We start from the raw sequence: 11,647 nt of genomic DNA, 5'->3' as shown, positions 1-11,647 counted from the left end.
TTCAATGGGAATAGCATCATTATTAGTCTTAGTTTGTTTATGCAATAATATTTTCAGAATGTTCACTTGCCTTTTCATCCGATTACAGCACTGTCTTAAATTCTTATTTCGACTTTTTAATCGAGTATTTTCTTCAGTCAGCTTTTGTAGTCTTTCCTTTAGGATTTTTTTATTATTTTTTCTACGTTCAAATGTATTATTGTCTTGTGTCGTAGGATTAGCCTCTTTCTTTCTTTCAGCTCTTTTATCATTGGCTTGTCTCCACTTTGCTCGTAGCTCTTCTTTTTCTTCTTCTGTAAGAATTTCTTTTTTATTTTTGATATTTTCTATAACTTTTGTTAAATGCTTAATTCGGATTTCGTCATATTTATTTGGCTTTTCCTTTTTCAGTCTTTCCCTGTAAGCTTTTTGCCTTTCGGCATTGGTTTTTGGGGGCATTCCTAAAAAAAAGTTATGCTGTAGTTATGGTTTTATCAGAGTAAATAAAAATAAATTTATATTTAAATAATCTTTTATAAAAAACTTAAGGCACTTATAAATATTGTATAGAGCGCCTGTAGAACGGATAGTGTGTATGAGTGCCTCAAGCTTATTTAGAATAAAACCAGTATTGGACGGCTCAGCTTGATCTTCAAGTACTTGTCATTATGTATAATGCCATATAATCGCGATGATAAAACATACAAGTCCGACGACACCTGCTCTGCCATTGACCATCAGGAATTTCCAGCGCGTCCTATGTATTACAACCTACCTACTTTCCAGCGCCATCAACAGATCTGCTCTATGGTATAATAAATTTTATTTTTTTCCTATTATATCTAAATACATATGTATATTTGTGCATTGTGCATAATATATTACATTATTACTAAACTTACATAAGACTTTCATAAAAATGCTAGACACACTTACAATATACTTACTTTTCTTAATCACGTTGTAACTGTGTACACTCAGCTTTACATTGAACTTTTTCGTTACGTTACGAAATTCATAACAAACGTTACGAAATTGTAATAAGAATTTATGTTATAAAAAGTCAATGGTTTGATAAAATTTAAAAGTGTTAATATGTAAGCTTAGCAATGTTCGTACCGCACATGTTACAAAAAGATGAGTAGAAAAAGACTTACCGTTTTGTGAAAAAAGGCTAAAATATTTCCTGTTACGAAATAGTGGTCCCACTAAAGAAACACGTTATTACTGATTTTAACAATTAATGTTATGGCGGAGAAGTCAGACCAACAACCAATCAGAAAGAGGCTAGTGTTGCCCATGTTAAATTTTACGAATGGGTTAAAAAATTACGGTGGAAGTACTTATAAAACGTAACTAAAGAGTAGTTACTAAAAAGTAAATGATGATGTCTCACTTTGTTTTTTGTGCATAAATTATTAATTTATTATGAAACCCCATAGAAAATTACCTTTTTACAGAAACTACATTTAATTAAGACCCTAAAACTTACAAAAAATCACATATTATAACGTTACTATCGCATTTTATGAAGTATAAACAAATGAGGTGGGTAGGGTGGCAATTTTATTTTGTATGGAAGGTAAAAATCGATATTTTTTAAAAAATTAAAATATTTGCGAATTAATACGATTGTAATGTTAATTTTTCGATATTTTAAAGCCTAATATTTATTCTACAAAATGGTGCATATTTTTTTTGTATGATTAATTAAAAACATGTGAAATTTTTGAACTGTTTGTAGGCACACTTTATTTTTCCAAAATGTACACTTTTTTTGAGAAATACTCTTATACGAAATATTTTTAAATAAAACCTCCTGATTTACCTCAATATCTATAAAAGGAATCTGAATGCATTGGGGAAATTTTTAATTTTTAATTACGTAAATCGAAAATTCACTTTCGTTGTATGGGATGACAGCTGCAAAGATTTCTGTTAAAAAACATATACAATTAGAAAAAATTATAAAATAATATGTATTATAATTACAAAATAAATTTAACGGCAAGAGCAATATCCTCCGTTAGTGCCACATTGAAATTCTGGCCATATCTATGGAAAAAAGTTGACATTTGACATTTATCTGGGTTATCGGTTTTGGTTTTTGCCGTTTTTCGTTGGACTACATTTGCTTAGATAAAAGAAAGAGATGTTGATACTTGAAATGTGTTATCACTGCGTGTACTTTTGGAACCGGTTACTCAAAAGGAAAATCTGGGGTAAATGGAGGGAGTTGCTAGAGAATAAAAGATGAAAAATTTTACCAGCCTTTTTTTTTCATCTAAAATTCAAAATTATTATTATTTTTTGAAAATTTAAAAAAAAAGTTGAGTTACAAAAATATTTCAAAAGTAACCATGATATGTCCCTAGGTATCTACGTTAGTTGAATTCACAGAACGACCAAATTGAAGACGTGCGCCCGCATATGTTCTCCGTAATTTTACACGCAGACGGGGGCGTCAGTTCGTATTATTAGACTTAAATATTTAGTTGTATAGATTGACTGGAAATACACCTATTAGTCCGCAGATTTAGCTCTAGACCCTCATAAAGTCATATCTAAAATGGGAAAATGTTAAGCCAGCGACCCAAGGGCAATAAAAACTTTCGCCAAAGGCTAGGCTATATTGCAATTATTTGAAGGTCGTATTGTAAAAATGTAATTTTAAAATATTTAACAATAATTACAAATCTAGCGGTAAGGGTGGCGACGCTAGCGCCATGGACCCAAAAAATGCACCGAAGTGGTGTAAAGCGGAACCACGATAGTTCCAGCACAAGAATTAGAATTAAGAAAAGTATTAAGCCTAGATTTAAACTAACACTAAACCTTATACATTTTTTTTAATAAATGTTTATAAATTTTGTAACTACGTAACTTCTTTTTTTTTACTCGTTCTTTCTTTTCTTTTACATGCATAGTGTTAATATAAAAATAACCGATTCCTCAGAGAAATAATCTGGACCAGTCCAGTGACAGCAGAGGAACAGGTTCCTTGTATTCGGGACAGGAATATCGACCATCTCTATTTTTACGTTTGGTTTGACAATTGACATTGACATTCTTTTTGGAAGGCGTATACGTATTTTGCTTATTTAGCATTTCTTTAAAATATTAGTTTTCGTTCAAATACTTTTGACTAAGCGCGTTCTGAAAAGTCTCAAAACAGTATATTCAGGATATAACTATCCCGTTTCTTGTGATGTCGTGCTTTTAAACGGTAATGACGATTATTTTCTTAAAAATAGATAAAGAATTAAAAAAACAAAATATTTTTTTCAATCTCTTGTTTACCTTGCTTTGCAGGTAATCAATGCCATACATTTTGATAAGGGGTAATTTGGCGTCTTATGGTCATAAAAATCCTTGGCGGGTGCTCGTGTCCGGATTACAAGGTAAAGCAGTCCACTACCAAGTCATTTACTAACAGCTTCAATCTGCACCAATTCTGGCATTGACTAATCACTAATCACGATAGTTTATGTTAGCAACGCACTATAAGTTGTTACAATATTATATTGACTTTTTGTGGACCATGTTAATGGTTTCTCTACATCAAAGCACCCTTCTTACTCAGGTATTTGTAAAGTTTTTATTTCAATTCGGAATGTCTGTTATGCACTGCGGAAAAATCACGATTTTCTTTGCTTAAAGATAAAAGATGTCATTATATTTGATTTTTTTTTTAGCTGGTGACATAGAACAACTGAAAAGGTTTGCTTGCGGTGGTTTCTGTGATACTTCAACCATTGTTTATCTGCAACACCCTTGCGTTATTCTCACAGCTCTTGAGGTACAGATTATCACTATTATTTCAATGTTCAATTGGGAAAAGAGCTTCTTGTTTTGGTCTGACCCCGCCCATGTGATAAGTGTGTGAACTCATTGTAATATAAACATCACAAAGATTTTGTGAAAGTTGACTAGGTAAATTTTTACCTTCAAGTACCGTTTTTAACATGCATTTAAAAAAAAATATTTTGATTCAACTTGATGACAATAATGAATGACTTTTTTCATTTACGATTATTGAAAATAGTGATATTTAATATTATTTACGTAAATATTAATGTAAACGTAAAATCCTTCATATTTGCCAGGACATTGTGTAAGCTAATCGAAGCGAGGTTTAGTAGGTAGGTACTGCCAACCTAAAAAAATCACTTAAACAGGGGCTGCGTTCGTTTACCCAATTTCGAACGTGAACATGTTAAGTGATTTTTAGGTTGGCAATACTTACCTACTGAACCTCGCTTCAATTAGCTTCTTCAATATTATGCATATTAAAAACGGTAGTCGTAAGTGAAATTTTACCGCTGATGCTTAGATAGGTGACGATTTAATGAGGTTGTCTCCTAATTTTTACTAGAATGTATCAATTTAAGAGTTAACACCAGTAAAATTTGTTTGCTAAATATACAGAAAATAGACACGCTTAATACTCACATTTAAAAAAAAAAACTTTATCATTTAGATAATAATGACAAGTAAGTATTTTAGTTTCCGGAAATTAAAAAAATGCATTTTAGTAGCTATTTTGTAAAAAAAATAATTATAATTTAACGCCATTTTCCTCTCAATGTTTTGGCAGAATAATATTAAAATAGTTTTTCTTTTAAAATTTATTTCTTATATAAACCTATTTTAGGTTAATCTCCAAAATGAACAATCGATTTCAATTTTAATGAAATAACTATTAAAGTGTGTTATTTTCCATTCCCAGAAACTGAAATACTTAGTTCTCATTATTATCTAACTACTAAAAAGTGTATAGTTTGTCCCTATTTTCTGTATTTTTACCATTTGCTTTATGATGTCTCTAAAAGTTATGAACTTTCAAAGTGAACTTGGCTAAAATGTGAGTAATGCACACGAGACACGATTCAGTACAATTCATAATTCAATTGCTTTTCGGCTGGTCGCAAATATCAATATTTTGACGGCCTCAGTCATTGATGTATTATACTAGATTAGCCCTCTCTAGTTAAATTCATTTTAAAAATAACGCCACGTAGCGTACGTCACAAATATGGAGATGAAATTAACAACCCAACTCTGTTTAAACTCCTTGTACAAGCGTTCAAACTCATAAGCGAAACCACGGAGAATTTGTTGTCAGAGGTGTTGTAATATGGACATAATTCAAATTTAAATATTTGGAACTCGGTTATGTTTGTGATTGAAAAAATGAACTTGCCCAGCATAGCTGAGAAGCAAAATAGACCAACAAAAGGTAAAACGCAATGCACAGTGCCCATTTCGCATTGCGACATAATGCGTGGGCTTTTTCATAAATGTGCATGTGAACCAAACCAAAATTGTGTTGGGGTTATTTTTAAATGAATATGCCGTGTCTAGTCTAATTCAGTCTATGGCCTCCGTGCTATTCGGTATTTTCCAAAAATTCAAAAAGTTGTGTTCTCAGCATGTTCTAATTAATTTGATACATTTGTCAAAAACATTAAATTTCATTGTAGGAGACAACCTCGTTGAGTGCAGCAATAATTATTATTTTAATTGAATTTTATATTTCATAACTGCTGTCCAGAGTTAAAGATGCTTTCAGTATTGCCATGTTGAAAGACTAATTAAGTTGTTTATGACCAGAGGGTTAAGTGCCATTTAACACAAATCAATTGTATTTTATTCCATGCTGAACACAACCAATTACAGTGAGATGTTTTTGAAAAATTCTTAAGTATCTGTTATGAGCCATGGCAACCAAAATAATTATGTTATAATTATATTTCCATCATTTCAAATTTAATTAGTACAAATCATGAAATCTTCGAAGACATTTTGTGCAGATTTACTAAAACAGTGCTTTCTTTTTTTCAGTTTTTGTATGAAATAAGCTATTGTTTAATGACCAGATTTACCCAGTCTCAGACATCTTGTGTATTATAACCTAGAATAAAATATGAAAGTGTTGGATGCTAAAGCGCTGCGAACTTGTTTGTCTATTTTCAGGTGCTGGGCTATAAAGTGGTGGCGTCCAGTTCCACAGCAGTGAAGCAAGACTACAATGAGTACATGTGGACTATGAGAAGGGAATTCGATGAGCCCGAACCCACCGTCCTTGTAGAGAGAGATAACATCACCAATATCAACAAGGAAGCTCTCTCTCTTGCCACCATGCCAAGCATCAAGGACGAAGACAATATTTAGTAGCGAGAGGATAAATTGAATCTGTGTTCAGTAGCTTGTAAAACTAACGTTGATATTTAGCCGCTATAATATTAAAGGAATTATAATTGCCATCTTTTGGCCTAGCATAAACACCTATTTTTGTAACTCTCATTTACAACAGTATGGCATCCAAAGGATCGAATCCAAATATTGATTCAACGAGTCTGGTTCCCATCCCGGACGGTGTATTTGTGTACCTGGCTGTCAAGGGCTCCCTGCATTCGGGCGACTGCGCTGTGTTTGGTTTGAACGAGGCGGAGCGATTAGCCTTGAGGAAGCGCTTCCCGGGAGAAAAGACCCAACTTCTTAACGGAACCCACGTCAGCGGACAAGTCCTGCAAGTCATTAATGCCCTGTCTGAGCTCGGCTACCAAGTGGTCACCAGCACCGGGGAGGCTGAGATCACCTGGACCCTGAAGAGGGAGATCTAGGCACCGCGCGCTGGATCTCTGCTGAAGGCACCACTGTCTACATAAACAATACTTATACACATCCATCCACCTACAAAAGAGGATCTTATCGTATTAAACAGGTCCCTCCGTTTCGCAAAGAAACATCAAAAATTCTAAAAGAATATAGCAATTTTTTATCATTCTTTCGAGAGTATAAATTACACGGGTGCCTCAGACTATCGTAAGCGGAGATAGAGAATCTCCCTTTATAATATAGCACTTAACAATAATTACCGTTGCAACTCAAGTTGGACAGAATCAAGATGAATAATGGACCGAGTGAGCAGAAACACAAGACCTGCAACTGCGTCCAGGCGGCCCCGTGCATGCAGTCTCTGGATGACATGGAGTTTGAGAGAGGCATTTGGTCGGCAGGTAACAATATTGGAATTTTACCTACCATTAAAACTCTTATTATGTTGCCTGCCTCATCCAGAATGACAGCATGTTGAATCTTGTCCCTGTGGTCTAATTCTACTTCCATTTTCCTTGTTTTGTCATCATCTATTCGCTGATTGGTTGTCTTTTTTTCACCGGCAGTTGGCGTCCTGCATCATTTCATTTGTCAATTGACATTTTTTGACAAAGTTTGAGCTTACAATATATATACATATGTATATATTCCATACAAATAATCTGAATTTTACGAAAGAAAAAAAACATTATCATAAAACCACAGTAAAGTGGTGGATTATTTTTATTTTAGGAAAGATTACAGTTGAATTAAAGGCTTATCTATCGATAGATGAATTATTTATATGTACTAGTATGTAATTCATCATTGAACATTTATAATTTCTTTGTAGATATAATATATAGCCAATAATTAACGAATTTGGAGTAATTTCTTGAAAAGCTGGAAACCAGAAGGCACTTGGGAAAGTAACTAATATTATATAAATTGTGTGGTTTGCAGCTCAGAGCGGCGACATAGAGCGACTGATGAAGCTGGCCCGGCGCGGAGTGGATGCGGTGGACCGCGGCGGTTACACGGCGCTGCATTATGCCGCCCGCTCTGGCCACGTGGACATCTGCCGCCAGCTCATGCTCATGGGCGCCGCGGTCAACGTCACCACACGGGCCGGCCGGGCCACCCCGCTGCATAGAGCTGCCACGGCTGGTAACACATACATACATTCTGTCTCAATCTAAAGAAGAGGAGCACGACCAACGCTACATTGTTAGGCCTGGCCAAGAAAGATTAGGAATATTATGCAATTTCAACCTTGTACACTTGAATAATTCTAATTCGGTGCAACAACGCCAGTATATTATTATCATCATTGATTTGGACAGGTTCCAGTAAGCAGTATGGTTATAGGTATCTTGCATATTAACCTTACTCAACATTATAAATATAATATGGAGTCACATCATTTTAAAAGAAGAAAAGACTAGAAGACCGTTTCGAAAAGAATTGTTATTTGTATATGAAGTTTAACAATAACCTTGTAAGTGCCTACTACACTACAGCAATCAATGAAATGCAGAAACAAGTAAATAAAATCTGTAATCATCTACTTAATATGCGCACTATTGCCTCCTTCCAAGTATTTTCTCCCTTTCCCTTTAATGATCGGATTTGATCCACTTTTCTATATCTCTTCATATTAATATGGAGTTTAGTGTGATCATGGCAGATAGAATTACATATATGTAATTCGTCGTGTTTTAGGACACCCGGGCGTAGTAAAGTTGCTGATGGACGCGGGTGCCGATGTGTCTATGCAAGACTCGGACGGGCAGACCCCCGTGCACCGCGCTGCCGCATCGGGGCACCTGCAGATCCTGCAGTACCTACTCAAGTACAACCAGGGCCCCCTCAAGGTCACCGACAACCGAGGATTGCTGCCTCTCCACCTGGCACAGAAGTCTGCCTCCGCCGGGAACCGAGACCTTATCAAGCTTCTACAAGTTTAAATCGCCCAATGTTACGATACTTTTTCTACAAGTTTTAACTACCGATTGTTTGGTACATTCTCTGATCTTTTCTAAAGCAAATATAAATGTTAGGCACAATGTAAAACAGCTTCTATTTCATATCTTTGTGGAAAATTATGTGTACCGCAAAAAAAAAGCAAATATCTTTTCTGTAATTGTAAAAACTTACCATTTTAAAATGGTTTTTAAAAATCGTATTGGTCTCTACACAAGAGCACCGTCAGACCAATATTACGCATTCATTAATATTTATAACTTCAGTAGTGGTTTACTGTAGAGTTTTCTAAATTCGTATGTATGCAAATAACTATCGGCATTTTTCTTATGGAACTGTTAATCACCTATTCGATATAGAAAAATAATATATATTTTTATCTTCAATGTTGTGGTTTTTTTAAATTAAAAAACACATTGCTCTATGATGATTGATTAGTTTTTTACAAGTTTTATGATATTGAAATTAACAAATTATTGATATTCGTTTTCAAGAAATAATATATTTTTTAAATGTTTAAACTGAAAAGTATGTGTTCAGAGAAATGTTATGAAGTGTAATTGTGTGCTAATGCAATCATATACATTAAATACTTTACAATTAGTTCTGTAAATATTTATACATCTTGGATCAGTTATTTTGATTTGTTTGCCAACAAACTTGGAAGATGCTTTGAGTTATTCTCGGATATCGAATGTTCCATTTTCGCTTTTGTACTTCTTGTAAGTACTTAGGAAATATTTTAAAATCAAAAACATGTATTCTTGGTAAAAATTGTATGGGAAGCCATCTTTGGTATCCAGTAAGTGTTCACGGCGAGACGTTGTTAGTCCATTTGAATTTTGAAGTTTAGAAAATTTGTGCTTTGTGTTTTCAGTTAAAAAATATTTGAATTTTTATTCAAATATTTTAGTTACAAGTACGCTTTATAGATTTAGACAAAGCATGGTATAGTTTTATATAATGTCATAAACTTGTATCAAACAAGTCATTATTTTATAAAAATCTGCAACTATTAGATGTTTAGTCAATATTTTTACTCAAATCTTAATATATTAAATAATATTTACATTTATTGCATATATTCAAGTGCAAGTTAAAGATTATTTCATATACATATATAATATTATACTATATTTAAAACCAGTGGCGTGGCGATAAACTCACGGGTCCCGGGGCAACCTTAAAAATAATAAAAGTAACAATTTATGTATTTTAATCTTATTATCATATTTTGCTTATCTCCTACACAAACTCACATTTAACTGCAGGCGACAGCAAGGTATATTGTGCCTAGTCACAAACATCTATCAAAGTTTGATTTGTGGTTTATGCAGTTTGCGCCGCAGACATATATTTTGCTTTTCTTTGTCAAGTACAGAATAAAACAAACAAGCACTCACCGACACCTAAAGAGTAGACTAAGCCACAGGTGGAAGTTTTGGGTATTTTAAAAATAATTAATAAAATGCTTGAGGGCAGCCTTTGGAAGCCCGGGGCCTCGGGTGACGGTCCAGGAGGTTTCCACACCACTGATTATTACCTCACTTGTCACACCATGTTACCGGTGTAGAAAATGTTTAATAAATAGGAGCTTAACGATTATCTACTGCTAGAGAAGGGAAGAAATAAAACTTTCCACCAGTTTGTCCATCAGGACATTTTTTCCAATTTTCGCCATCTCCCAGAGAAAAATGTTTTCGTTAGTATTTTTATCCTCGTTAGTCCACATTTTTATGGTTAGATAAAACCTTTTTCGTAGAAAAAAAGAAATTTGAGAAAAAATATCTTTTTGGATATAAAAATACTTACATATTGACAAAAAATGGCAAGATTCAGTAGAAAAATTTGGGCAAGCCACGGATTTATTATTTCTCATTTGATAATATTCTATACATACGCATTTGTTATGCATTTTCTTCAGCCGGAAAATGATAATTTGTGATATTCATTATGATGGTAGTTTGGGGACAAACCGTAATACTCCTCAAAGAGACTTGAACAACTACATATCGTTTCCGAACAATAAGGCAGCATAACTAGCGATATGTATTGTAGATTGGGCTTTCAGCTAAGTGTAGCAATAATGAACATGGCTCGATGCGAGTATTACGTTTTGGAAAATCCTGTGGTATCAATAATATTATATACATGTTTGGTAGACATCCTATCTTCCTTCTGCACTGAATAAATTGGAAGTGTGAAATAAAAATGTCTTTTATTATACAACTAAGCGATGTATTTATACACAGTTTAATCACAATCAAGTAAGTGTATCATTACTTCACATTTGGGCGGGCAGTGGCAAACTGCCAGAGTTAATACTTGTTACAATATTATTACTTAAGCTTTTTAAGTTAGGTGATGCGTCGAAAGGGTCAACTGCAAGCCATTGTGACGTGCGCGATTTAATTTGAATGACTCCGATGGTGCTAGTGCTATATGTATTTTGAAAATTGGATTAATGTTATCAATTTTTTTTATCATATCGAATTGATGGTCCAACGTGTGGGAATTATCAAAATGTGCGAAATAGTTTTTCATACTTAATGTTAAACATTGTTGAGCTTCATAATCTCGTAATCAATAACTCGTTACAGGATTAAGTCTTCATTTTACAAATAATCAATATGACTCAAGTTTGTGCTAAATTCCTGCGATACACATGAAAGATTCGGGATCTAGTTTTAGTGATGCAACGATTCTTACTTTTGACTATTATTCAATGAATAATAAATTGTACAATTATAATTATTGCATAAATTAGATAATCTGATACAATGAGATGAATTCTAAATTAATTTTCAAACATTTTGGTTAAAAAAACTTTGTTACTTTTTTTACAGCGGATCTATTTTACCATCCTGAAACTATTGCCAGTGAAACCGATTCGATTCAAAATAAATATGAAGTGGAGAAAGTAATCATTATAATATTTATTACTATGAAATTTTACAAATTAAACCAATCTAAAACAATTCAGTGTAAATAAAACTCGTAGAAAAGAGAATGCTAGCAACCGGGGTTAACTGGTTAACGGGGTTAACTGATCGTAATAACCTGCAGTTACCGTGCATTTTATTTG

General features: G+C 33.6%; 3 protein-coding genes across 4 annotated transcripts; all 3 read left to right on the top strand.

Moving 5' to 3' along the window:
* Window positions 1-3,026: 3,026 nt before the first annotated feature.
* On the top strand, window positions 3,027-6,287 carry LOC149424097 (uncharacterized). 2 transcript variants are annotated; one of them, XM_089651264.1, is made up of 4 exons: window positions 3,027-3,205; window positions 3,292-3,380; window positions 3,675-3,778; window positions 5,956-6,287. In XM_089651264.1, exons 2-4 carry the CDS (start codon window positions 3,299-3,301, stop codon window positions 6,151-6,153), a joined length of 384 nt encoding a protein of 127 aa, XP_089507390.1. In that variant the 5' UTR covers window positions 3,027-3,205; window positions 3,292-3,298; the 3' UTR covers window positions 6,154-6,287. The 2 variants fall into 2 exon arrangements, with proteins under 2 accessions (XP_089507390.1, XP_089507391.1); XM_089651265.1 differs by lacking the exon at window positions 3,675-3,778 and having other exon boundaries at window positions 3,192-3,205.
* Window positions 6,151-6,617, top strand: LOC149424096 (uncharacterized). Its single transcript, XM_089651266.1, has one exon. It carries the CDS (start codon window positions 6,297-6,299, stop codon window positions 6,603-6,605), a length of 309 nt encoding a protein of 102 aa, XP_089507392.1. The 5' UTR covers window positions 6,151-6,296; the 3' UTR covers window positions 6,606-6,617.
* Window positions 6,618-6,866: 249 nt separating this feature from the next.
* LOC149424095 (uncharacterized) lies at window positions 6,867-10,774 on the top strand. The gene is made up of 3 exons (XM_089651263.1): window positions 6,867-7,001; window positions 7,543-7,746; window positions 8,302-10,774. The coding sequence occupies exons 1-3, from the start codon at window positions 6,890-6,892 to the stop codon at window positions 8,544-8,546; spliced, it is 561 nt and encodes a 186-aa protein (XP_089507389.1). The 5' UTR covers window positions 6,867-6,889; the 3' UTR covers window positions 8,547-10,774.
* The last annotated feature ends 873 nt before the right edge of the window (window positions 10,775-11,647 follow it).

Source organism: Hesperophylax consimilis, chromosome 4 (genome assembly GCF_061612785.1).
Source record: "Hesperophylax consimilis isolate HC1 chromosome 4, BYU_Hcon_1.0, whole genome shotgun sequence".
In the NCBI taxonomy this organism is placed as follows: Eukaryota; Metazoa; Arthropoda; class Insecta; order Trichoptera; family Limnephilidae; genus Hesperophylax; species Hesperophylax consimilis.
The sequence above is the reverse complement of the archived record's forward strand: the minus strand, read 5'-3'. Positions and strand labels throughout refer to the sequence as shown.